The sequence below is a fragment of the Physella acuta genome, unplaced genomic scaffold, assembly GCF_028476545.2.
Source record: "Physella acuta isolate Inbredline_101_S28 unplaced genomic scaffold, ASM2847654v3 ptg000241l, whole genome shotgun sequence".
NCBI lineage: Eukaryota > Metazoa > Mollusca > Gastropoda > Physidae > Physella > Physella acuta.
This window is the reverse complement of record NW_026731760.1, coordinates 113718-137500: the sequence shown is the minus strand read 5'-3', so window position 1 is coordinate 137500 and position 23783 is coordinate 113718. Positions and strand designations below refer to the sequence as shown.

At 31.6% G+C, this 23783-nt stretch overlaps 2 protein-coding genes across 4 annotated transcripts in view; both read left to right on the top strand.

Moving 5' to 3' along the window:
• The window catches only part of LOC131938305 (deoxynucleoside triphosphate triphosphohydrolase SAMHD1), a 21574-nt gene extending 8909 nt beyond the window's left edge, over positions 1 to 12665 (top strand). For 2 of the 3 annotated variants that reach the window (XM_059296302.1, XM_059296304.1), the window contains exons 12-30: positions 143 to 208; positions 1612 to 1677; positions 3351 to 3404; positions 3660 to 3749; positions 4088 to 4153; positions 4413 to 4478; positions 4996 to 5049; positions 5279 to 5368; positions 6560 to 6697; positions 7154 to 7201; positions 8110 to 8274; positions 9146 to 9237; positions 9604 to 9657; positions 9819 to 10047; positions 10313 to 10393; positions 10796 to 10900; positions 11360 to 11506; positions 11843 to 11947; positions 12180 to 12665. In XM_059296302.1, coding sequence (XP_059152285.1) covers positions 143 to 208; positions 1612 to 1677; positions 3351 to 3404; positions 3660 to 3749; positions 4088 to 4153; positions 4413 to 4478; positions 4996 to 5049; positions 5279 to 5368; positions 6560 to 6697; positions 7154 to 7201; positions 8110 to 8274; positions 9146 to 9237; positions 9604 to 9657; positions 9819 to 10047; positions 10313 to 10393; positions 10796 to 10900; positions 11360 to 11506; positions 11843 to 11947; positions 12180 to 12296 — 1833 coding nt within the window. In that variant the 3' untranslated portion in view covers positions 12297 to 12665. The remainder of the gene's footprint in view (positions 1 to 142; positions 209 to 1611; positions 1678 to 3350; positions 3405 to 3659; positions 3750 to 4087; positions 4154 to 4412; positions 4479 to 4995; positions 5050 to 5278; positions 5369 to 6559; positions 6698 to 7153; positions 7202 to 8109; positions 8275 to 9145; positions 9238 to 9603; positions 9658 to 9818; positions 10048 to 10312; positions 10394 to 10795; positions 10901 to 11359; positions 11507 to 11842; positions 11948 to 12179) is intronic. The other variant, XM_059296305.1, reaches the window with a different exon arrangement.
• A 2033-nt stretch (positions 12666 to 14698) lies between these two features.
• Positions 14699 to 22758, top strand: LOC131938304 (deoxynucleoside triphosphate triphosphohydrolase SAMHD1-like). Its single transcript, XM_059296301.1, has 16 exons — positions 14699 to 14840; positions 15372 to 15486; positions 15700 to 15769; positions 16317 to 16392; positions 16523 to 16683; positions 16824 to 16939; positions 17462 to 17535; positions 18758 to 18919; positions 19248 to 19295; positions 19415 to 19579; positions 19749 to 19840; positions 20402 to 20627; positions 21093 to 21188; positions 21676 to 21780; positions 22137 to 22253; positions 22561 to 22758. The coding sequence occupies exons 2-16, from the start codon at positions 15381 to 15383 to the stop codon at positions 22660 to 22662; spliced, it is 1716 nt and encodes a 571-aa protein (XP_059152284.1). The 5' UTR covers positions 14699 to 14840; positions 15372 to 15380; the 3' UTR covers positions 22663 to 22758.
• Positions 22759 to 23783: the final 1025 nt, after the last annotated feature.

Below are 23783 nucleotides of genomic sequence, written 5' to 3'. Positions count from 1 at the left end.
CGTATCGACGGATCGACGGATCGACGGAACGACGGATGGACGGAACGAAGGATGGACGGAACGACGGATGGAAAGAAGGACAGAAGAATGGATGGATTTGTTTTCTATTTACTCCACATTTTGTGTCTTTTAAACTTCTCAGGAAAGGAGATCAATTGTCGATGATTTAAGGGATGAAATTAGCAAGTTGAAAACAACCGAAGATAATGTAAGGTTTACGTGTTATTGCATTTAGTGAAACTAGTTTCCCAGTTAATATATTTTAATATTTTAATGAAACAATTCAACTGCATGAGTTGTATTTAATTCATATAATGTAAATGGATTCTAAATATGTTTGCTAGCACAAATTGAAGCAACTCTCTTTTTAAATCATCATCTCTCTGTGCATCATACTTTTATATAATTTATATTATCTACAGTATGTTTTAATAATATCTCAATAGTGGACTAAACATGTATAATATGCTCTAATTATCACTAAAAAACTAAAATAACGATTACTCAAATACCCCAGTATGTTAGTAATTCCCACAAGTGTTACCGTTTTGGCGGTTCATGCAATAATTCTGTTTTTCCTGAAACGGTTTATTTAGAATGCTTAAGAATTATCAAGTCTGCTTTTCTTTCTGGTTTGTATCCATAATATGTGTCTATCGAAGAACAAACGCAAGGCAGCAGTTGTTTGATTTTTTAGATTTTTCTCCTAAATGGATTGCTGTCCCCAGCTTTACAGCCTCGTCTGCCCGGGGGCTCGAACTCTGGACTTTTTGGTTGAGCAACATGAGCTTTACCGGCTCAACCCCCTTTAAAGACTATGTTCAAGTAAATCTAAAAGATCTGGCAAACGGCGTTTAATCATTGGGATGTAATAATTGGTAGAATTCAAATCTAAGGATAAAATAAAAGGTCTCGTCATCGTCAGTTTAATTATAAAGACCTCAATCAAAGGGTTTAATGTGAGAGGGGAAATATCCAGGGGTTTTAGACTGGACAGCTTAATTACGTCGACGATATTGTGGTGTGTCGATTTATTTCTAAATTCCCTGATGTATTTCTAGGCGCACTTGTTTGATCAAACGCTAGGCCCTATGACGACATCGTAGTAGCTTTTGTCGTCGTGCATTATATCTTATACTGCCACACTCATTAGTGACTTGTTGTACTGAGAAAATACACACTGAAAGACTTTTCAACATAAACTTCGAACAAGTATTTTTTGTTTCGTTTATAATATAACTTAATACACCATATATATATATAAATAAATAAATAAATAAATAAATAAATATATATATATATATATATATATATATATATTGTATATATATATATATATATATATATATATATATATATATATATATATATATATATATATATATATATATATATATATATACATACATACATACATATACATATATATATATATATATATATGTATATATATATATATATATATATATATATATATATATATATATATATATATATATATATATATATATATACATACATACATATATACATACATATATACATACATACAAACATATATATATATGTATATATATAATGGTCCATTTAATTATATATATTTGTAATTAGAAAAGTATCATAACCACAATGATCAGTGATGAAATGAACGTACTTGGCATCAAATACACCGACAAGGTAAATATTTCTTAATTTAAATGTTAAAACAACAGAAGCAACATACACAGATAGAAATACACAACGGAATTTGCGATTGGCTGAACTGGAAAAAATCCTCCCCACCCACATCCCCAAAAATACCATTTCCTTGTAGCAGTAATGTATATAAACTAATGTATTGTTAAACAAGTGTCTATTTTATGTAAACATTTAAAGATATCAGGGGCGTAGCGAGGGGGGGGGGGCGGGGGGTGCGGACCGCACCGGGTGACACCATTTAGGGGGTTGACACCAAGGCAAAAAGTAACAAAATATGTAGAGAAAAACTTGAGGGGGGGGGTGCAAATCGAAAGTTTGAGGGGGGGGGGGTGCAAATCGAAAACTTGAAAGTTTGTCCCCAGGAAGGGTCGCAACGCCTCTGGGGGGTGACACCATTAAGTGCCGCCCCTGGTGACACCCGACCTCGCTACGCCACTGAAAGATATATATATACATTTAACTTAATGACCCGGTTAGTATGTCTCCTTACAGTAAGACAAATGTCAATATTAAAATATAACATTTTTTTTGTACACCTAACGTCTAAGAAATAAAAAATCCACCCGTTGAATCAAAATAATGCGCGAACTTGTGAACAGCAAAGATGGTATTGTTTTCTAAATGTGTATAAAAACGGAGTAGGTTTGCCAGTGTTTATGGCAATTTTATAGAGTTAACAAATTTATTTTGTGTAAGTTTCGTTAGTTTTTTAGTTCTTTAGGTCAGTTCCCAATGAAAGAAGTTCATGGAAACATCGTGGATTACCACAGTTGAAATAATTGTAATTTAATTTGGGTACTCTTGATAAAATGATACTGTTTAAAACTCATTGATCAATCATTATAACTTAATTATATCAAACTACAGACAGACTAAACCGATGATCGTATGAGATTTATTGAGAGGCGTCGCGAGGCGTGGGCGGGGGTTGCGAACCGCACCGTGTGACACCATTTAGGGGGTGACACCATGGCGGAACTTTGCAAAATATATAGAAGAGATGCTTCTTGCCAGTTTAATTATAACTGACTATAGATTATCTTTACTATTAACTGTACACACTTGAAAACTATCACCAAAGTTGGGGGGGGGGGTCTGACACCCACTGCAAAATTTAGAGAGGAAAAAAGGGTTGCTAAGTATTTTGAATAACAGATAAGAGAATCAACAGTAGAGGAGGTGACACCAAAATCTAAATACTTACGATGTAATATATGCTTTTTCTTCATGAATTAGAGGTGGATTGTGCGCACAGATTAACGCCGTTAGGCAAATAGGGAAGGAGATGTCATCAATTCCAACAATTTATAGGCTTACTTCGACCCTAATATATATATTAAAAATATATATTGGTAACACCAAGAGTTCTACACCGGATGACAACCCAACCTTGCGACGCCACTAGATTTATTATTTCCTTTTCTTGATTTGTCCCGCATTTCTTTATTTGTATGATTGTTACAGACGAACTAAAAGGTATAGCGGTCTGCATAGCATATTCTTCTCATTTAACTTTTGAAACTGTGGATTGATATTTCTACACTATAATTTGCATTTAAATAAATTTTCAACGTATTTCGAAAAATCGGTCCCCAAGCAAAACTGTCCTATACTTGTATTTTCAAATAATTATAAGATTTTTTAAAATTTAGAAAGTAGAGACGTTAATGGAGAAAATAAAGGACTTAAAAGCCATAACAGAAAAGGTGAGTACTATTCACGATTTTAGATTTTAGTATAACTTACTATTTTTCCTTTGTTTGAGAATACAGTAATATTGTTTACCTTTTTCAAGACAACTTAGTTACATGTATGTTTATTATACGTGATTGTATAAATTATATATATATATATATATATATATATATATATATATATATATATATATATATATATATACCTATATGTGTATAAATATATTCTATTATAATATAATATAATTAACTTTATTATTATTTTAGGAGATTTTGCATCTTAAGGAAATAATACATTCAAAATTAAAGCTATTATCTGCTAAAATAGGACAAGTTGATTTTACCTTTCCTGCAAAGGTAAACACGATCTTTTCGATACGTTTCTAGATACTGCATAATTTCTAGAGATATGGGCACGAGCACGAGTTTTTTTTATATGTAACCAATGAGTATTTCTTTTTGCCAGAATATAAACGGATTAACTGATAGACCGATTTATGTATGGATGGATGCAGGGATTAATATATAGGTGTGCTGATGTATGGCTGAAAGGATGGAAAATACGGGTAGAAAGATGGATAAATGGTTAGATCGACAATGAATGAAACATTATCATAAGTTATCCTAGCAAAAAAAAATTCGAATATGAAGTTCAAATGAATTCTTTTGTAACATTTCCTTTTCGATAATCTTAGGAAAAAAAAGCAATCATTGAAGTTTTAAGAGCAAAAATTGCCAAGTTGGAAACAACCGAAGATATAGTAAGTTTTACGTAAAGTAAATTCTTAGAAAAAAATTACTTGTTTTCTTTATTCATATACAATCATATACAGTTTTATAAAAATCTGTATTAAAAAAAACCTAAAAGTAATATATTTCTATATTTCATGAATTAAGAAAATTAAAAATAAAATACACATACAAACACACACACACATATATATATATATATATATATATATATATATATATATATATATATATATATATATATATATATATACGACTTCGTTTATTTAGAAAAAGAGAATAACCGAAATAATCACCAATGGAATTATGTCACTCAACTTAAAAGATGACTATCAGGTAAATATTATATTTAAGTGTAATCACATTTAATGTACATTATACACAACTACACTTTGTATCAAGGTTATTAACTCAAGGGTTTCAGTATATTTGCGCTCCCACTGTCTTTTAAATACTCCAAAATGACAGGCGTCTCAAATCTCAAACAACTGGCTCGCTGAAGTGGTTTAGGTTCTAAACCCGGCAAAACTTATGTTACTGACTGGCGTCTAAAAAACTTGGAGCTTCAGTAGATAAAAAGGTCAATGTTGGTCAGTACATCTAAGAGAGAGTTGTAATGCTCCTGGAATAAACCTCGAAAAAAAAAAGCTCTGGGATGGATTATGATGCACGGCAACTCAGGATCTCTTCTCAAGTATGCGTAGCGGAGAGCATTTTCTGATGCTGACTCTAGCACCTATTGTATACGATTGACCAGCAGGGCTAAATTAGCCATACATAGAAATACATACACACTTAGCCGCTAATACATATTGGTGCGGACTTTGCACTAATTATATGTATTTTCCTTTAGAAAGTTGATGCAATAATGAAGGAAATAAACGACCTGAAAGCCATCTCTGAAGAGGTCAGTGCTAACAAAGAAACATAAAAACATACACACCGTTACCTACATATACATATACATATACATATATATATATATATATATATATATATATATATATATATATATATATATATATATATATATATATATATATATATATATATATATATATATATATATACTATTATACAATTATACATCTAAAACAAGCAGTGGTTGAAGGCAAATTTTTTTAAAAATGTCTCAGGAAATGCTGCAGCTCAAGAAAAGATTGCTATCTGAAATAAATAAGTTATCCGATAAACAAGGAAAAGTTGCTTTTGCATATCCTGCTCAGGTAAAATTATTTTTATATTAATTAAATTAAAGTATATGAAAGTAACCAATTAAACTTATCTTGGAATGCGTTTGTTAAAATATTTTTATACCTTTTGTTTCAATATCAATATGTTAAAATACGAAACATTAAATATATACATTTTCAAGACAACCCAAAATAAGCTTTTCAATTTTAAAGTATCTTAAAAACACTACAAATTTTCCTTCAAAATATTCTTACTAAAAGAGTGAAAGAAATGTTTACATGCGAAATTCAAAATATTTTTTATCCCAGACATAAAATGTAAATTTTATTTGAATAATTTGGTGCATAATTTAAAAGGATGAAGTAACATTTTTAATTCAAATTCATTTATTTTATATAAGCTTACATCGATTTTTCATTTTTGTTTTTTTGTAAATGCCAAAAACTCAAGGCTGCCTCTAGAGGTGGTCTAGTGGCTTAGCAAACGACGAATATTCGCCAGAAATTGTCGAGTTTAAGTGCAGGGTTTGTGAGTTGTGATAGCTTAAGAAAGTTGGCCATAGTGCTGACCATACAATCCCATGATAAATTCAAAAGAAACAGATTTTTAAAACTCTCAGCCTTTGACCTTCAGGGTCTTGGCAGGAACTTTACTTCTTGTGGACTCAACTTCCATTGTCCGAAATGACTAGGAAAATATAAACCTTTTCTTGTCATCAATGGACGCAGCCTTGAATAGTCCCAATTTTTCCGAATGGTGTAGAAAATAGTTAAAACTCATGTGCAGTGTTAGAAAAATAAATGATCTCTTTAAAAACTTAACTGTGGGGTTTTTGTCAGACATTACAAGATTGTATTAGGTCTTTTAGTAGTCGTCCATGAATGTCGACACACTTTTTGCCACAACACCTGCGGCTGACAAGTCACAAGAGACAAATCGATTTGTGTCTTATTTCTCATCCCAACATCCCCCCTTCCCCCTTACACACCTATCAACAATAACAATAACTTTAAATAATATTGTTATGTTTTTGTCATTTTTATGGTCATTAAATCATGGTACAATACGTATTGTTATTAACAGTATATGAACTTTTTATTAATTGAAATCCAATATGGATTGTTTATGTTAATTTATAAAACAATTAATGGTAAATGCCATTATTTTCGGTTCCAATTTTAGAAAACTGAAAGACATAAAATAAACTTTTAAATCACTTGCAGCATGACAAAATATCTGTCCTGTTGATTGATGTACTTGATAAAAAAGTAAAATTTAAAGAGAATTATCAGCTTAAAGACAATGATGTCACGTTCATTAAGGAGATGATTGGTGGACCACTGGAAATAACTGGCTCTCAGGTAAGACTTCTTCTGGTGTATTTTATGCAGCATGTACCAAATGTAAAACACGCTAAAGCACATAGTGTATAATATATGTGTATTATTAAGCCTATTGAACTGAAGAGTTAATCTGCTACAACAATAGGCTACTGCAGTACACAATTCGCTTCGACGAATATGCATCGTCGTTCAGTACTAAAACGTTCAATATAATTTGAAGTTCTTTGAAACGAAATGGAGAAGAGCTACTAGTTTTACGTTATTAATAGTGCCGCGAATGAAAGCCATGAGGTGTATTATTACTACCAATATAGAAAATTATATAAATAAAATTATTCAAAATTAGGGTTTCTGCTTGTGTTTTTAAGTACACAGATTTGTGGATTATTATTTATTAAAGATTAGTAAAATACATGTAAGTTATGTTGAAATAGTGGTAGTAGATGGATTAAAGCAAACATTTAATTGTTTTAGAAATGGCCATATGAAGGGAGAAAGGAAAATAAATCATTTCTTTATGAGGTAATTCATTCGTCAATACTTACGTGTTGTTGTTTTATGCATAGCCCAAAAATTAAACACCAATTCACTTTTTTTTACAATATATTTGAATAAAAAAAGACAATAACTTGTGGACCCTCACACATATTTCTAAACGTATTTTTAAGTTTATAATTAATCACACAATAATAAAGAAAATCTAGAAAACACAAAAACAATTTTTCAAAACAAACATCGTATTCGTATTTCAAATGTTTAATCGTTACTATTCTATGAATGTGTAAATAATAGTATATTTGTCTGTCTGCCTGTGTGTCTGTTTGTTTGCATTACTACACCTTTTATACGATCGTCATGAAAATTTGGGAAGTTGTTGGGGATACTCTTGTGATAAAAATCTTCCGGAGACGCGGTATCCTGAGAGTTGGGTGCCATTTGACGTCAAGAGCTCCCCAGCAGTTACCTTTGCACCTGAGATCCGTTGACGGGCGCCCTGCACAGAGGGTCAGGTGTACTACTTAGTTTAAAGGTCTAACTACATTAGGTGCGCCCCGAGTTCTCCCGTGAACAATATAGCACCTACTATCGTTCTAAAGAGTGCTGTATACTATGTTGACTATAATAGTTGACTAAGTCGACTCTGGCTCGTCCACCGCCCGGGGGTCGGGATGACCTTGAGCTCCACGGGCTCACCTGTTAAAAAAATAAAAGTATGGCTGTGTGTGTGTGTGTGTGTGTGCGTGTGTGCATTACTACACCTTTCTTTAAGTCTTAAAGATACTTATGGAAGGTGTTGATGATACGCCTGGGGAGGTTTCTTGGGAAACAAAAATTAAATTTCTGCACGGTGCTATTTGGTGCCCCGGGCTCTCCCGTGAACATTATTGCGACTATGACCTTTTCAGCCAATTTTCTATCTAACATCTAAGATTGTGTGCAACAAACGAAACAGCAACGACGTAAATGTGTGGGATTATTTAGCCCGAGACTGCCACCATCTTGGTTTTTACAACAACTTTGACTACAGCCGTTTTATGAAGTTTGCCAGGGTTATTGATGAGGATGGAGAGAAGCAGATCTGTATTAGAGACAAGGTGAGACTAAATACTAAAACCGCAATGAGCCAAAATAGGACAACTCCACAGAGGCGTAGCGACCTTTCCCGGCGCCCGGGGACAAACTTTCAATTTTTGATTTGCACCCCCCTCAAACTTTTGATTTGCACCCCCCCGCCCCCGCTCATATATTTTAAATATATATATATAAAGCAAAAATGCAGCTAAATTGAGATTTTAATATTAAAAGGTCTTAGCTAACAAAAAAGTAAATGTTTTTACCATTTTAAGAAAGAATGTAATTTAATTAGCAAATGCAAATAACTTGGAAATAATGTTTTTTTTCTATAGATATTGCTGCTATTTATCTATTTCCCTTTGTACAATTACTTTAAATTTTGTTTGAGTTATCTAAAATTTAACGTTTACATCGATTTTTTACAATACCCATTATCAAGTTTATATGATCATTTTGCTATCACGTGATTTAAAACGCCGAGAACGAGTTTTAATAATATAATCTGACTACATTAAGAAACCATGTCAGCGATCCACAACTACCAGGTAACCGTAGCCATACTTGCATTTAAATGGTAGGGGTGGGGGGGGGCAGCATGGTCGGACGTTAGAGCCCATGATTGCAACCCCCATAAGTACAGCGTTCGGACCCCCGGACAGACGAGTCATAATACCTGGGAAAGGCAACCCATCTAGGTGAATAATCTCCAAAATCAAACAACTTTTGTCTTCCAAATGGAAGTAAATAAGGCTGTGTTTATACTAGTAACTAATATTATTTTGGTAAAAAAGATCTATATTTTATGGGATTCAATTGGACAGGAGATGCGCCAAGATACGTAGTTTTAGCCAAATATTAAAATTAGCTGACGCGTTGTAATTGAATCTACAGGAGATCGCCAACCTGTACAACATGTTCTACACCCGCTACACACTGCACAAGTACGCTTATCAGCACAAGGTCAACCGTGGATTGGAAATGATGTAATGCATTGTATTGTTTATCTCAGATTTAAACAAATGCCTCTCGGTATTATATGATATCAATTTAAAAGTTGATTTTTGAAACCTCTCTTCCCTGATGAATTCCTGTCTACGGCATTGGATGCAAAGTTTAAATCCTTTATTTAAAAAGGGTTGTATTTTAGCCTTAAAAAAATCGTATGACTTGTTATACCGTAGGTGTGCATTTGCTAAAATACAGTTTTGCACGCATTCATAAATAAGGATGAAGAATATGTGAGACAGAATATATATAAAAAAATCTTTTTTCATAAATCAATTAATTAGGTATAGAAGTAAATGAATAGAAGTAAAATATTTTAATTTGTTTTGTTTTTGTTGACATAGGGTAAAAGATGTGCTCAAGTATGCAAATGATGTTGTCCTTTTAGAAGGAGAAAAGTAAGTGATGGGAATATTCTATTTTGATCAACCAAACTGTTTTTTTTTAATTTGTTTCTTGAAATATACGTTTATACAATGGTAACATTGATACTTGATCATATTTTTATTTTACTTCAAATGATAACTACAATTTAAGATATTTTCATTCCTATTTTAAGTGGATCCATGGTGAAAATTTCTGATTGCATGAAAGAAGAAGGATTGAAGGCTTTCATATCACTTAACGATAACATTCTCTTCAAGATATTTAACTTCAGTGAAAATGGTCTCCTAGAAAAGGAAAAAAAGAAGCTTAGAAAAGCCAAGGAGATCATTGATAGAATCTTTAAGCGTAAACTTTATACCTGTCACTGGGAAAGTCAACCATTGTTTCCAAAGAGTTTTGAGGTATACAATTAGTGTGAAAACAAACTAGGATACCACAAAAAAATCTCAGTTTAAAAATATCAAGATTATCCATTATTATAAGATTATAACCATTTACACAGATGATCATATTTAAGCACAATATTACTAATAAGCTCTGCAATATTTTAAAAAAAATAATGTACTGTTCATTCAGTCCGGCTAAGTTAAACTTTATATTGCTACAAACCGTATTTTAAATTATTATGAAATGTGTACAAAAATTATTCTTTTTTATCAATTATAGTACAAGAATGAGCCAATATACGATCTTGATAAGAAACTGAAGCCTTTGTTTACTGATAACCCTAAAGGTTACATCATTAAGGTAAATACGTATTTTTAAAAGCATATACGTTTGCTGTTTTCTAAACTTAACTTTAAAATAACAGTTGAATGAAAAAGAATACTTTTAAAATTATTTTCTTACCTTGAAATTATATTACACATTTTAAGAAAACTGAAATAAAAAGCGTGTTTGCAATATATTATGACAAAATTACAAGAACCATGTTGAGATGTTTACTGTTTTGATTTCATAGTTGTAGAAATCTGTGATTTTCATTGTGTTTAGTGTTAAACAATTTTGTATTATAGGGCTTTAAAATAAACATAAATTAATCTTTAAAAGATAGCAGAATTTAAAAAGATAAAAACTGTACAGGGTGGACCATCAAGGAGTAAAATGAACATAATTCATAATTGCTTTAATTTTAATTATTTTTACTAGCTTACACACTTTGATTTCGGAATGAAAGAAGAAAATCCCGTTGAAAGATTAAAAGTCTATTCCAAGAAATCACCAGATAAGGCCAGATTTTTTACCAAAGCTGAAGTATGGTTTATTTTGTGCCATTTCTGTTTAATATTATTATTATTTAAAATTTTTAAATACAAAATATACTCTAAAATACATTTAAAACTACTATTAGACTATTCGCTTTTTAATCCTAGTATTTGCATACATATGTCACAAGTAGGCTAACATCATTAGTTTTTTATTATCATATAAAAAGGCCTATCTCTGTAAGGAAAATATTGCTGTCACAAATCACGACTCAGCGCATACAATTGAAACGCATGTGCCTAATAAATATATATTATAATTTTAGTTCATGTAATCTTGACTAAACTAAAAATGCAGTTCTTTGTTAACTATTTATGTTTTTTTTTCTTCTCGCTAACATCATTGACAAGGGTTTATAAAAATGATGGATTGGCCAAAAGCCACAATAATAAACTGCAGAAATGTAATAAAGGATATGTGCTTATTTTCTGCCTTGATTTATTTTAGAGCAGCATAATTTTGGGTCCAGCAAAGTTCAATGAAACAATTCTAAGAGTTTACCTGAAGGAATCTGTTGATATTAATGGTATACGCGGGACGGCGCTGGTGGAAACTTGCAACAACTGGTATAAGGAATGGGTGGCAACAAAACAGGTTCATCTTATTAATAAATATGATTGTTTTATTTTGTCAAGTTTCTCTCAATTCGATCATTTAGAGTTCATCAGTTAACAAAATGACAAAGGAGGTGAAAAACAAACATTGTTTTATAAATTAGATATAATGAAAATAATTCTGTATCTTAAAGCCATTACCACAGTTTTGGAATCTCATAGGTATTTTGACACTCACTTGCAAATACAAACAGCGTAAAGAGATGAATCTAAATATAATGCATGTTTAAAATAGATCAGGAAACACGTAAAGCAATTTTAGTGAGAGCAAATTAAAAAAAAAATACAACTTTAAATTTACTGTTACAATTTTCAGAAGCAGAAGGAAGAAGGAGAAGTGGAAAGTTTAAAAGATACAATTAAAAGCATATTTAATGAAAAAACCAACATGTTCACAGAACTAGCAACAGATATTACAAAGGTGAGCTTGAAAAACAAAAATGTACTGTAAAGCTAAGTTGTGATCAGTGTCAAAACTGCTTTAGTAGTTCATAAAATATATTATTTTGATATAGCTTCCACAAATATTTTTCATGCACTAAAACTAGATTATTTATGTATAACTTAATTCAACTCTTTATATGAGTTATATATTGTAATAATGTCAGTTTCGTAAATGCATTTTAAGCAGTTTTAAAATCATTCTTCTGCAGCTCAACTTGCAGGAAATAACTGCCGACGGTTTGAAAGAAAAAATAAGTCGTACGATGAAGAGTGATGGAATCACTAAAGATTTAGCTTCTGGAATTTTAAAACAGCAAAACCATTAAACACGATAAACTGATCACTTACTTATTAAAGCTTTATTATACTTTATTTTAATCAACTTTTAAACCAATTTACATGCCTTGATTTATACATTTTATTTTATTGTATTAGTTTTGTAAGTAATTTCTCAACTAAATATAATGTAATTAAAAAGAGATGGATGAACCGCATCATATTCTTTACGATTTTCACAAACGAAAATTCTTAACATTATTTTTATGTATTAGTATATGCATTTTAGATTATAAGTATTTCTTTCTTTTTTTCTAACTTTTGTTTTCAAACTTGAACTTAACAAAAACAAAATATACGGAAATAAACATTGCTTACCCATTACCAAACATTTTTATTTGTGCATGGTCAATAGAGTTTTTGGTTTTATTTAGTCACGTTAATTTAATATGTATATACATACTAAAATGGTAAAATAATATATAAGAGTTACATCTATTTTCAAAATAGTGAAATGAGTCCACAATAACATTTTCAAATCATAAACAGACAGAGTTTCCACAAAGATCATAAAATTAGAGTAGTTGTAAATGATCATAAGTCATTTAGAGAGTGGCGCATATATAACATATTTGAACAGTTTATCTATAATTTAAAATATTTCTCGTAATAAATGGGCGAATATTTTTTTAATTGCAATGATTTAATTTACAATTAACTGTTACACAATCGGCAAAAATCATTAAATTTACCAAGGGTTCAAAATTTAAGATGCGACCTACGCTTTTCTTTACAAGATAGTAATGTACTATTGTATATTTTTAAAAAGGCGTTTAATTTCTCCCTTTTAGTGCATTTTTAATTAAAGCTTGTTATTAAAGCGTTTCAATACATGTTTTACATTGCGCAAGCGAATTTTGATTTAATTTTAGACAAAGGAACCTTCTAGTGTCAGAGTTTATTAGTGTCCACATTTAATACGTTCGCGCAGTATAAAACTTAAAAATTTTGGTTGTCTATTCGGTTAAGAAATAATTGATTGATTTTCAGTCTTGTTCTCTGGATACGGAGCTATCATCTTCATTGTATGCCATTTTTATCAAACAGTTTCTAACACAGCAACTTATGAAACAAATGAAAACCATTAGTGCAAAATAAATAATTGAGTACTGTTTCAGTTAGGTAGTCGACATTTCATATATAAGTACAAGAAGGCAGAGGCGTAGCGAGAAGGGGGGGGGAGAGGCCTAAGAGTGTGTAAGTAAAAGCCTACGAGTTTGTAAGTGTGTGTATTTGTACGTGTGTTTGTGTGTGTAAGACCAATAGAACGAACAATAGCTGTACATATGTGCTAAAAGAATTTCGCCATGTCTCGACGTTCTTACTTTTTTCTACTTATTTTATCGTATCTATGATTTATGATATGTTTAATGGGTTATTTTTCTATTCCCATTAAAAGATGTGTGATATTTGGCAAAAATCAGTTTGATCTTTACATTTTGTATATTTCGGTTATCGGAAATCGCTGAAAAGTTGACACAGTTTTACAAATTTGATATACTTATATTTAAAATTTCATATCAACCTAGCTGTAACGGTACTCAAGTTAGCGTGTTGACAGACACACATACACACACACACACACACAAACACACACGCACACAGAAATAGGGACACAATTGCAAAACTATGTTTTTCCGACTCAAGGAGGTGTAAAACGTTGAGATTTGTTAAAATCTCGATTTCGATTTTTTGCACGATTACAATACGTCCTCTATACTTCGTATACGAGAAAGTAAAAAAAAAAATTAATGATTCCCGTTTTATTTTGTATGTCAAGCAATTTCTGCTTCTGGGTATTAACTAAATTTAGACAGACAAGTATTTTTCAACTGGCTGAAAACAACTGAAGAGATTTGATTACTAGACTGTTTCTGACATTTTCTGATATTTTAATTATATAACAAACACATTTTCAAAATTATTACAAAATCGGGATACTAATATAAAAAATAATATCAAATGGGAAATTGAAATGATTGAAAAGAGAATTATAAAAACTTTACAAAGATTTTAAAATCAACAGTAACATGTGAGAGCTACTGCGATGTTGATAATTTAGCTACAGTTTCAGGTTTAGCATAAACTAGCCTTGAAGGCGAAAATTAATAAATAACCATACGCACATTGCTACTAAGATAAATAAAATGGTCTACTGTGGACAGCAGCATGGTCATGTCTTGCTTGTCTAGTTAATTCAGCCCCGTGTCCAAACAGGTTTAAACACCGTTAGATTTCCCCTAACTCCTACATACATTAAGTCTGACATATTTGACGCTTGTATCAGCACTAACTGACGGCGTTGTGTTATTGAATCATGCCAACTCAGCCATGCGTCTCGATGACATGGCAATGTTACTACACACACACACATACTATAGCCTACACACCCGATCCTTGTGACACGGTGTCAAGGCTTATCGATAACGATCACAGCAAACATTGAAAGGCTAGCAGATCGATTTGTTGAGGTTATGTCTAGGAAGTTTTTCTTGTTTTATTGATAGACATTACAGCCAGGTTGTGTAGGAAAGGTAATATGTCTTTTACTTTCTTATAAAATATTTTATATTATTATTTGAAATGTCTAAACAATATGCTTTATAACAATATATTGATACGTTGAATCTAGCTTCCCGTAAATTTCAAAAGAATTGTCATTGAAAACCCGTTTTTTACACTACTTGTATATACGCTATACTGTTATAAATCAAGCCAATGTGTTTAAATATTGTTTAAACAATTGTTCTCATATGAACATATTGCATTATTATTTATTTTAAGAATAAAATCAAGTATAACAAACTATTATTATGGAAATAATAATAATTTTAAATCGTTCCAAATATATTGTACACATTTGTTAATAAAAAAACATTACATTTATATAAAATCAATCAATTTATACTTACATTTATTTAAAGCAGTTTTAAATTATTTATAAATTTGAAGGAATGCAACACTATAATAAATCGATTTGAAATTTGACGGACACTATATAAAATATGATGCTAATAATGATGACATTTATATTTTCTAAAAACTAATTACTCTTTTATAAACAGCAAAAGCAGATGGATGATTCTACTCATGAAAAGAGTTTGGATAACTCTGCAGATCAAGTAGACCTACACACAAGTACGCCTGATCGGAAGGAGCCCAATGACGCACAAAAAGAAGGTAAGCTGGCCATTGAAGCCTAATTATCGGAACCTAAACGTTGCGCTGCATCACACAATTTTAAGTTTGGTTTATTTTCATGTTGATTATGTAACGTCGAGACATATCCTTAAACCAAAACATTTATTGATAGCCATATAGGCCTATCAATTTTCAAAAACATATACGATACAGCCCCACATATTGGATCACTTATTTTTTTTTTCAAAACAGCCCCAAATAGCCCTTCAAACGTTGAACTGGATTTTAAATTCCCAAAACCAGAAGCAATACTAAAGAAAAAGTAAGTCGTATTATGTGTCATTTGGAGGTTAGATTAGAATAAGTTAGAATAGTCTAGAACTTAGGGGAAAGTGCGTGTGTGAGTTGAGTTAACCCCGGTGTGTGTATCTATTGTTATCCTAAGGTCGAGGGCTTGGTGTGTAATGATCCAGTTGTTACGATCAACCTTTTGTTTAACTCCAAGCATGATTTATTTAGCTTGTCATATTTATCATTACACCACAAGCCCTCGTCCCTAGCTGCTAGCAACCAACCCCTTACAATCATTCACTTCAGCTTTTAAACCCGCACTCGACATTAGGATAACAATACATAAACACACCGGGGTTAACTACACCCCAGGGTTAATTCAACTCACACACGTCTCTTCCCTAATTTCTAGACTATTCTAATATAACCTCAAAATGACCCGTAACAAGTGCAACTTTTTAATAAATAAAAAATAAATTGTGGGTATTTTGTGTAGGGCAATAAAGTGTGAAATGTGTTAACCTAATTTTTGTAATAAGGCCATACAATGCTTTGGTTGAAATAATTCACGATTTCAGCATTACAATTGGAAAATACCTCAACGAAGTTAAGGTCAAGAGAACTGAGATCTCATTTAAAGATATAGATTTGAAGGTAACAATTCTTTATCCATGTGATTTTTCAAAAAACTTTCCATATACAATTTACCGTCTTTTCTTGCATTCAAGAAGTGTATTATCATAGACCTTCAAACGTTTTATAAACTTGGTTAAACCTATGTTAGGTGTACAACGACCCAGTCCACGGACACATTCAGACCAACAAGGCATGTCAGGCCATAGTGGACACGCCCCAGTTCCAGAGGCTGCGGTTCTTAAGAAAACTTGGCATGGTCTACTTCGTCTTTCCTGGGGCAGCACATAACCGATTTGAGCACTCATTGGGGTCAGTTGACTTTAGCACTTATTTTTGTTGATAAAACTTAGTTCTTGGAATAATTTAGTTGCATTTAAAACATTAAAAACTAAAAGTTGTAAGCAGCAGATTTTTTAAAAAGTTGATACCTTTATCATTTTTGTCAACAGGACTTGCCATCTTGCTGGTATGTTTGTACGGGCTCTACAATCCAACCAGCCGTTTCTTGGTATAACAGAGAGGGACATTCTGTGTGTTGAGATAGCTGCTTTATGTCATGATCTGGGTGGGTATCTATTTACAGAAGAAAAGTAATACGTTAGTATACTTTTAAGCTAGTAATTATAAAAAAACAACAACTTAAAAATAGTCGAAACCAATGTAATTATTATGATGTATATTATAATCATTAAATAATGCTACATCAAAGTTACTATTTATTGAAGAATGGTACTGGTAAGTTTATCAGGGACATTCTGGTAGTTAATTGTGTTTAGCCATATTAGTGGGCCATAGTGATGTCTAGAAAACTTCTGCGGCTTAACTTTGAGAGGAAATTTCAAATGTTTTGTTAGGAGTAGTCATGTTACTAACGTTGTGTGGTTGTCATTAGAAAGCGTTAAGCTTTTGTTTTTCAAACCATTATGGCTTAATCTTTTTTGGGGGGAAAATTTTAATGATTATAGACCCTCTGATGTAACACATCATCAAGGTAAGCTGCTTAAGAGTGATGACGTTTGTGTCGTCTCTCACGAATATTGCAAAATGGCAAGTCTTTATCGTCACAGGTAACCACTTTCAATTATAGGTCACGGAATACTCTCTGACTTTTACCTTCAACAGTTCATGCCGAAATACAGACAAAACAAGTCACCAATTAAGGTTATATTTTAAACTTAGAAGTTAAAATAATTGTTTATTTTACAATGTCTGTTTTACCCTAAGCATTTCAGTCAACATTACTATCGATCTTTATAACGCAATTAAAAATCATAATATTGAAACAAATCAACTACCTAACATAATTAATCATGTTTTAATTGTCCTAGAATTAAAACGAGAATAGGCTTGAAAAGTCTGTGTATTTATGCTAAAAAATAATTTTTAAAAATATGGCAAGCGATAAAGTTATTGTACATTTCTAAAATATAAAGCCGTTTCTGAAGCATCGATTGAACTCATGTTCATATTTTTGTATTGAATATACGCCTTTGAAAAGCCGTTCAGAATTATTTTATCAATTCAAATATTTAAAAAAAAACGCACTTAATCCCTCCTTGAAGTCAACCAGAACGGCCATGGAAACTAAAAGAATGAAAGTCACGACATTTGTTTTCCATGGTAAAATTCACAATAGCGGTAAATATGGTATAGCCTTGTAGTTTCTTTATATTGTATAATATCACACCCCCAATCACCACAACACCCTGACTCTACTAATCCAAATAAAAAATATATGTTAGCTAAATTACTGTTATATAACTAGTAATTATTTGTTTTAATAGTTCAATCCTTATTAAAACCGGAATTCATTTTTTACTTATTTTACAACTTTTATAAAATAGTCAATTTCGGTTGAAAAATAAGCTTTCTGTCAACAACCATTTGAAACAAGTTTTTAAGCCTATTCTCGTTGACATTTAAAAAAAAATATTTGAATACATTTTGGTTCGAAATAAATGTTTGATAACCAACTATTACAAATACTTTTATCTTCTAGCACTTATCTCTATATTGTTGTTAACATCATTTTATAGCATGAAAATATGAAAAACATTTTAAAATCTTCTAAATTTTATTATTAGTTTAAACCTTGTAAGTCATTTTGGCTAAATATTGTAAGTAAGCTTCACATTACACGATTGTATGTTTTGAAAGATTTTTTAAACACACTCTCATGATCAGTAACATTTATATTTGATTTTCCTCACCTCACAAGTTTGAAAAAAGTTGCTCGTCCGTTACAAGCGTAAGGATCATCGTTACAATTTGTGATTAATGTCTTTAGAATGCCTCTACTTCAAACTTGCCGTTTAAACAATGACAGAATGTTTTTTGGTTGGACGATTGCCAAAATAAATATTCTTACAACGTTGCCCCTCAGCGTGAGAAACTATCGGTGAAAATGTTTGAGGCTCTGTTGGAGGAAAACGGCTTGTACACCAAAGAAGGGGGAGGGCGGCTCAGAGATGATTTTGGTCTAGACAATGATGACATTGAGTTTATAAAAGAACAGATTTTGGGTGAAGAAAAGTATAAGGATGGGGTAACGTTGTTTTCTTAATGTTTATAATAAGATACACGTAATCTTAAGCTAGAATTTTTACAAAACATGTTTATGTAATATTTTTTTTTCTTTTTTAATAGCAACATTTAAATTAAACACAATGCATATTTATTCCATGTTGATTTTTCTTAGGATAAATAAAAACGATAATTAACATAAAATCCTAAAATGATTTACGATTATAAAAAAATTGTGCCTAATAGTTTGATATTTAATGACTGGTTTTAATATTTGTCTACATTATATTCATAATCTATATAAATGTTATTTTGGTATCAATAACGGTTGTTTTTAACGCTACTATTAGACGTGGATCTTAAAAGGGCGTGGGAAGGAGAAAGAATACTTATACGAGGTAAAGCTGTTTTGTGTACTAAACAAACCATATCCAAATGCTACATTTCAAAAAATCTCCATGTAATTGTACACGGTTTGAATGGTTATTAGCTCGTGGTCATTCTGTTTTTGCTCCAGATAGTTTCCAATAAACGAACTGGCATTGACGTTGATGAGTTCGACTGTCTCGCTCGAGACTGTCACCACATCGGCATCAAGAACAACTTTGACTATGCTCGTTACATCAAGTTCGCCAGGGTGATCGAAGTTGATGGAAAGATGCAGATTTGTATTCGTCACAAAGTGTGTTGCTTTACAGTGTAGTCTAGTGTTCAGATGTTTTGCTGATTAACAATATTATACTTTTTTTTTCAAATGTATGAATAATTTCTAAAATGATGTAGTAATTTGTAGTTACTTAAATCACTGCACACTTTTTTTGTAAATTACATAATATATGCATATTTTCCAGGAATCCACCAACCTGTACAACATGTTCTACACCAAATACACTTTACACAGATCAGCGTATCAGCACAAAGTGAAGTGTGCAATCGAAGCCATGTAAGTTAAATTGTATCTCGCCCTATATTATGTAAGGCGCTACTTAATACTTCTAGAAGACAATTATGTAGATTTTCATGCTGTATACATTCTTCTAAAATGTAAACCCGTTATGATTATCTGCCACATTTGTAACTTATTTTTAATAAAACTATTTGTTTTCAAGCATTTTGTTCTAAAATATAACAACTTCCAAATTGACATACAATCCTTTAACATAGTATTTGCATCAGTTTAAATACATGCACGGTTGATGGGCTAACACCAAGCAATACTTTCTGAAGCACGAGATTTTGCAATTCACGTTAGGCCTACTTAAAAATAGAATACGTCCTCTACCGGTTTTTAAAATGCCGAACCACATACAACGTAATTTTTTTTAATTAAAATAAACTGAAAAGCTAGTGAAAACAAAAGCATTTAATGGATACTATATTGTGTATTCCAATGGTTCAGCTTTTGTCTCCATATTGGTTTCCACGGCGCTGCTTTTGTCTTCTTATCTAAATTAATTCTTATATTTGAATGTTCATAACACTGTATTGTATTACAAATATACAGGGTGAACAATGCCCTGGACAAAGCAAACCCACACATGAATCTGTCTAAATGGCACAAGGACACCAAAGAATTTTTAAAACTGACGGACAATGTCCTCTTCGAGATACTGTACAGCAACGAGGAGAACCTAAAAGAGTCCAAGAAGTTAATTGAAAGAATATTCAGTCGAGAACTGTATGTGACGGCATACGAAAGCAGGCTGATGTCTCCGGAAGCTTTGGAACATGTATGTCTGATATTTTAAGCATAGTGCCACCTGTAATGGAAAAAAATTGTATTGTAAAATTGTAATTAACCTTATTGTTAGTCTAAAGAGCTATTTAGCTTTCAAATAGATGTATTATAGTATATTAAACATAATTATAGTATGTTTAATAAAACTGATCACATTTAATACGTATTATTACAAATTATTTACCACGTTGGAATTGATTTTTTCAACACGTTGATACATCTGTTACATTTAGTTATTTATAAATTTTGTCTACGTAATTCAACAGAGACGTTATTAATATTACTTTGTATGTTTAATAAAATTTCGTATACATTTACAAAGAAAGTCGTATTTCAAATAATCGCCATCGTTCCACGTTTTTCTGATGTTGTCTGTCCCAATACAACGTAAGTCAGTTATAGTATTGCTGCTGAATTATCAGTTGTTTGTTTTAATGCTTTAACATCTTCACGCTAGTATGGTGGAGGAAACGATGAAAGCATTAGCCAAAAAATTCTGCAATTGGCCAAAGAAATAGGGGTACCGCTATCCAATGAGGATTTTATTGTAGACGTAAGTTTCTTACTTTTAATCATTCTAGCTTTATAACATTACTACTACCACTACTACAACTACTACTACTAGTACTAATAATAATAATAGCGTTTTTAAACGCTCAAATGGTTGTCCAATGGTAATACATTCAAAATTATATCTAAAAACATTTAGAGGAGAAGAATTAATATTTATTTATATGTAGTAGCATTAAATAATGTCGTTGTCACAATATTTCCTAACTGTCTTACATAACAAGGCCTTAATCAAAACAGTTATGTACCAAATACACATCACAATAAGTGTACAATAATTCCTTAGTTTAGCATTATATCTAAAAATATGTATTAAATACAATAATTTCTAGGTATATTAAAAATGCATAGGTAAATGTTTATTACCATTTTGTGCTATAGAAAAGTGTGGCACTGGGATTGCGTTTGGTTACCTTAGCTATAGTCAGACTTTAACATCTCTTGTTTCATTATTTACTTTAAAACAACAGGTTGCTCGTATTAACTTTGGCATGAACAACAGCAATCCCCTGGCGAAGCTTATGGTGTATAGAAAGAATGACGTTGACGCAGCTTCACCACTGAACCCAGAAGAGGCAAGTTAACTTCGCATGTTTGTGATACTGTTCCTATAACAATACATAAAAAACATAACAAAAGTTCAAAATTAGTTCCATCAAACACGCTATTAAAATAAGGTTTAAATAAATAAAACAAAGCAAAACTTTAAAAGGTTTACCGGAGTTTATCTGCGTCATTTATATTCAAATAAAGAGTACTTTCGAGTGGTTTAAATAACTGCTTTTTAAAAGCTTATATTCTAACTTAAATAGTCGATGTTTTTTCTTATCATTCTCTCTTTTATAAAATTGTATTGTTAAGATTATAATGTGTACATTTTTTGACATTCAAAATATGTATGCATTTTCATGAGCTAAATTTACATTTTCAGTTGAGCCAAATCTTAGCTCCAAGTAAATTTAAAGAAATCATTGTCAGAGTTTACAGCACAAAATCGGATAAAGATGAATCGATCAGGAAAGTTTGTGAGAAAATGTTCAATGTAAATGTAAGTTAATTTTAAAGATCTACATTACAATGTTGGGCACATTTTTCTCGATGATTTTTCCCTACTCAGCTAACCTCATTAAAATTATAAATGTTATTTTTCACTTAAATACATTATGAGATACTTATCAATGAATATGAATAAAACATTTTCAAATCCTAAAATAATATTATGTCAGTATAAAGAGAATTGAACTATAATGCAACTTGATCTGTCAGCAGCATATGTTGCATGTGTGTAATGATAATAATCACAATGTAAGCTATAAATGCGATGTTGCTTGATTTGTTAAACCTATTTTATTTAGGTACAATCCAGTGGTCATCTTGAGGATCAATGCAGCCCACAACAACCGTTTTGTGTGGTCAAGGATGTGTTACATTCTGTAGTTAGTATTAAACTGGGCTGAGTTTCATACAGAAATACGAAAAAGGAGCATACACAATTCTGAGTTTATATCTCAACGTTTAAAAAGTATATTTTATAATTGCAAAGACAAAACTTAAACACTATTATCACAACCAACTGGAGTGATACTACAACATTGTGTTTTTTATTTTTTGTGGAACTTTTTTTTATATATGTTCATTAAAAACTGTATAGTTCATAATTTGCTTTAGTGTTTCTGGTAGTTTTATAGATATATACTTTCAAATAATACTCATGTAGGCCTATATTATACAATATCTCAAAACATTTGATATTAGTTATTTAACAAAATCGTGCTTTGCCCATATAGTATTTAATATAATAAATATCAATAACCAATTCGATGGATGTTTACATGGCTTTTTTATTTTACTTTTAGCTATAGTTAAATAAGTGTCATTAATCTTGGAACACATGAATGGGTTGCATGTGTAAAACCTATAACTCAGCAGCAATACATCATTTACGCTGTCACAATTTCGTCTACGCCAGATCATTGTCTTCATATAAATCCTGTACTTGCTTTCCCAGATATGACACGATTTTTTTCTGGCACCCATCGGCCATTGTCTACAATCTCACAAAATATCCGGGGGGGGGGGGGTCGTCGAGAAGTAATTTATTTTCGATGAATAGCTAATAAAGGGTGCTGGTCAGTTGGTGTCAGTTTTAACCCACTCGCTGCGTGAACTTTGTGGCATATCGGCATTTTTCCTCTCATATACCCAAGTCATTGTATACCGCTACTCCATTGTAAAGGTCGACTATAGGCCTACCTCTAAAACATTGTTTACTTCTACCTGTGTAACGCGTGGCTACGCTTGGTTGCCTCCAGTATAGTGTGTACCTATCACGGGCTTTACGAATAATATGTGTTTTGTGTTGTCTCTCAGGGTCAGCCTCTATAAGCACTAAACCTCAGTGGCTGACCATCACACCCTATCCCCACTGAGGTAGTGTTACATGTGTGGTAATGGTTGGATCATGTGACCTTTCTCTGGTATAAACACAACGCGAGTTGCTATTTATGGCACAGCAGACATGTTGGCACCATGTTGATTTACTATCTCGAATGTCAGTGTACGTGTAACAATGAACTAT

Bases quoted from the DNA above. Each gene is read 5' to 3' on its own strand.
- LOC131938304 (XM_059296301.1), top strand. From the start codon at position 15,381: ATGGATGATTCTACTCATGAAAAGAGTTTGGATAACTCTGCAGATCAA. The intron at 19,841-20,401 runs GTAAGTTAAATT...ACAAATATACAG, and splicing joins AAGTGTGCAATCGAAGCCAT to GGTGAACAATGCCCTGGACA. The intron at 21,781-22,136 runs GCAAGTTAACTT...TTACATTTTCAG, and splicing joins CACCACTGAACCCAGAAGAG to TTGAGCCAAATCTTAGCTCC.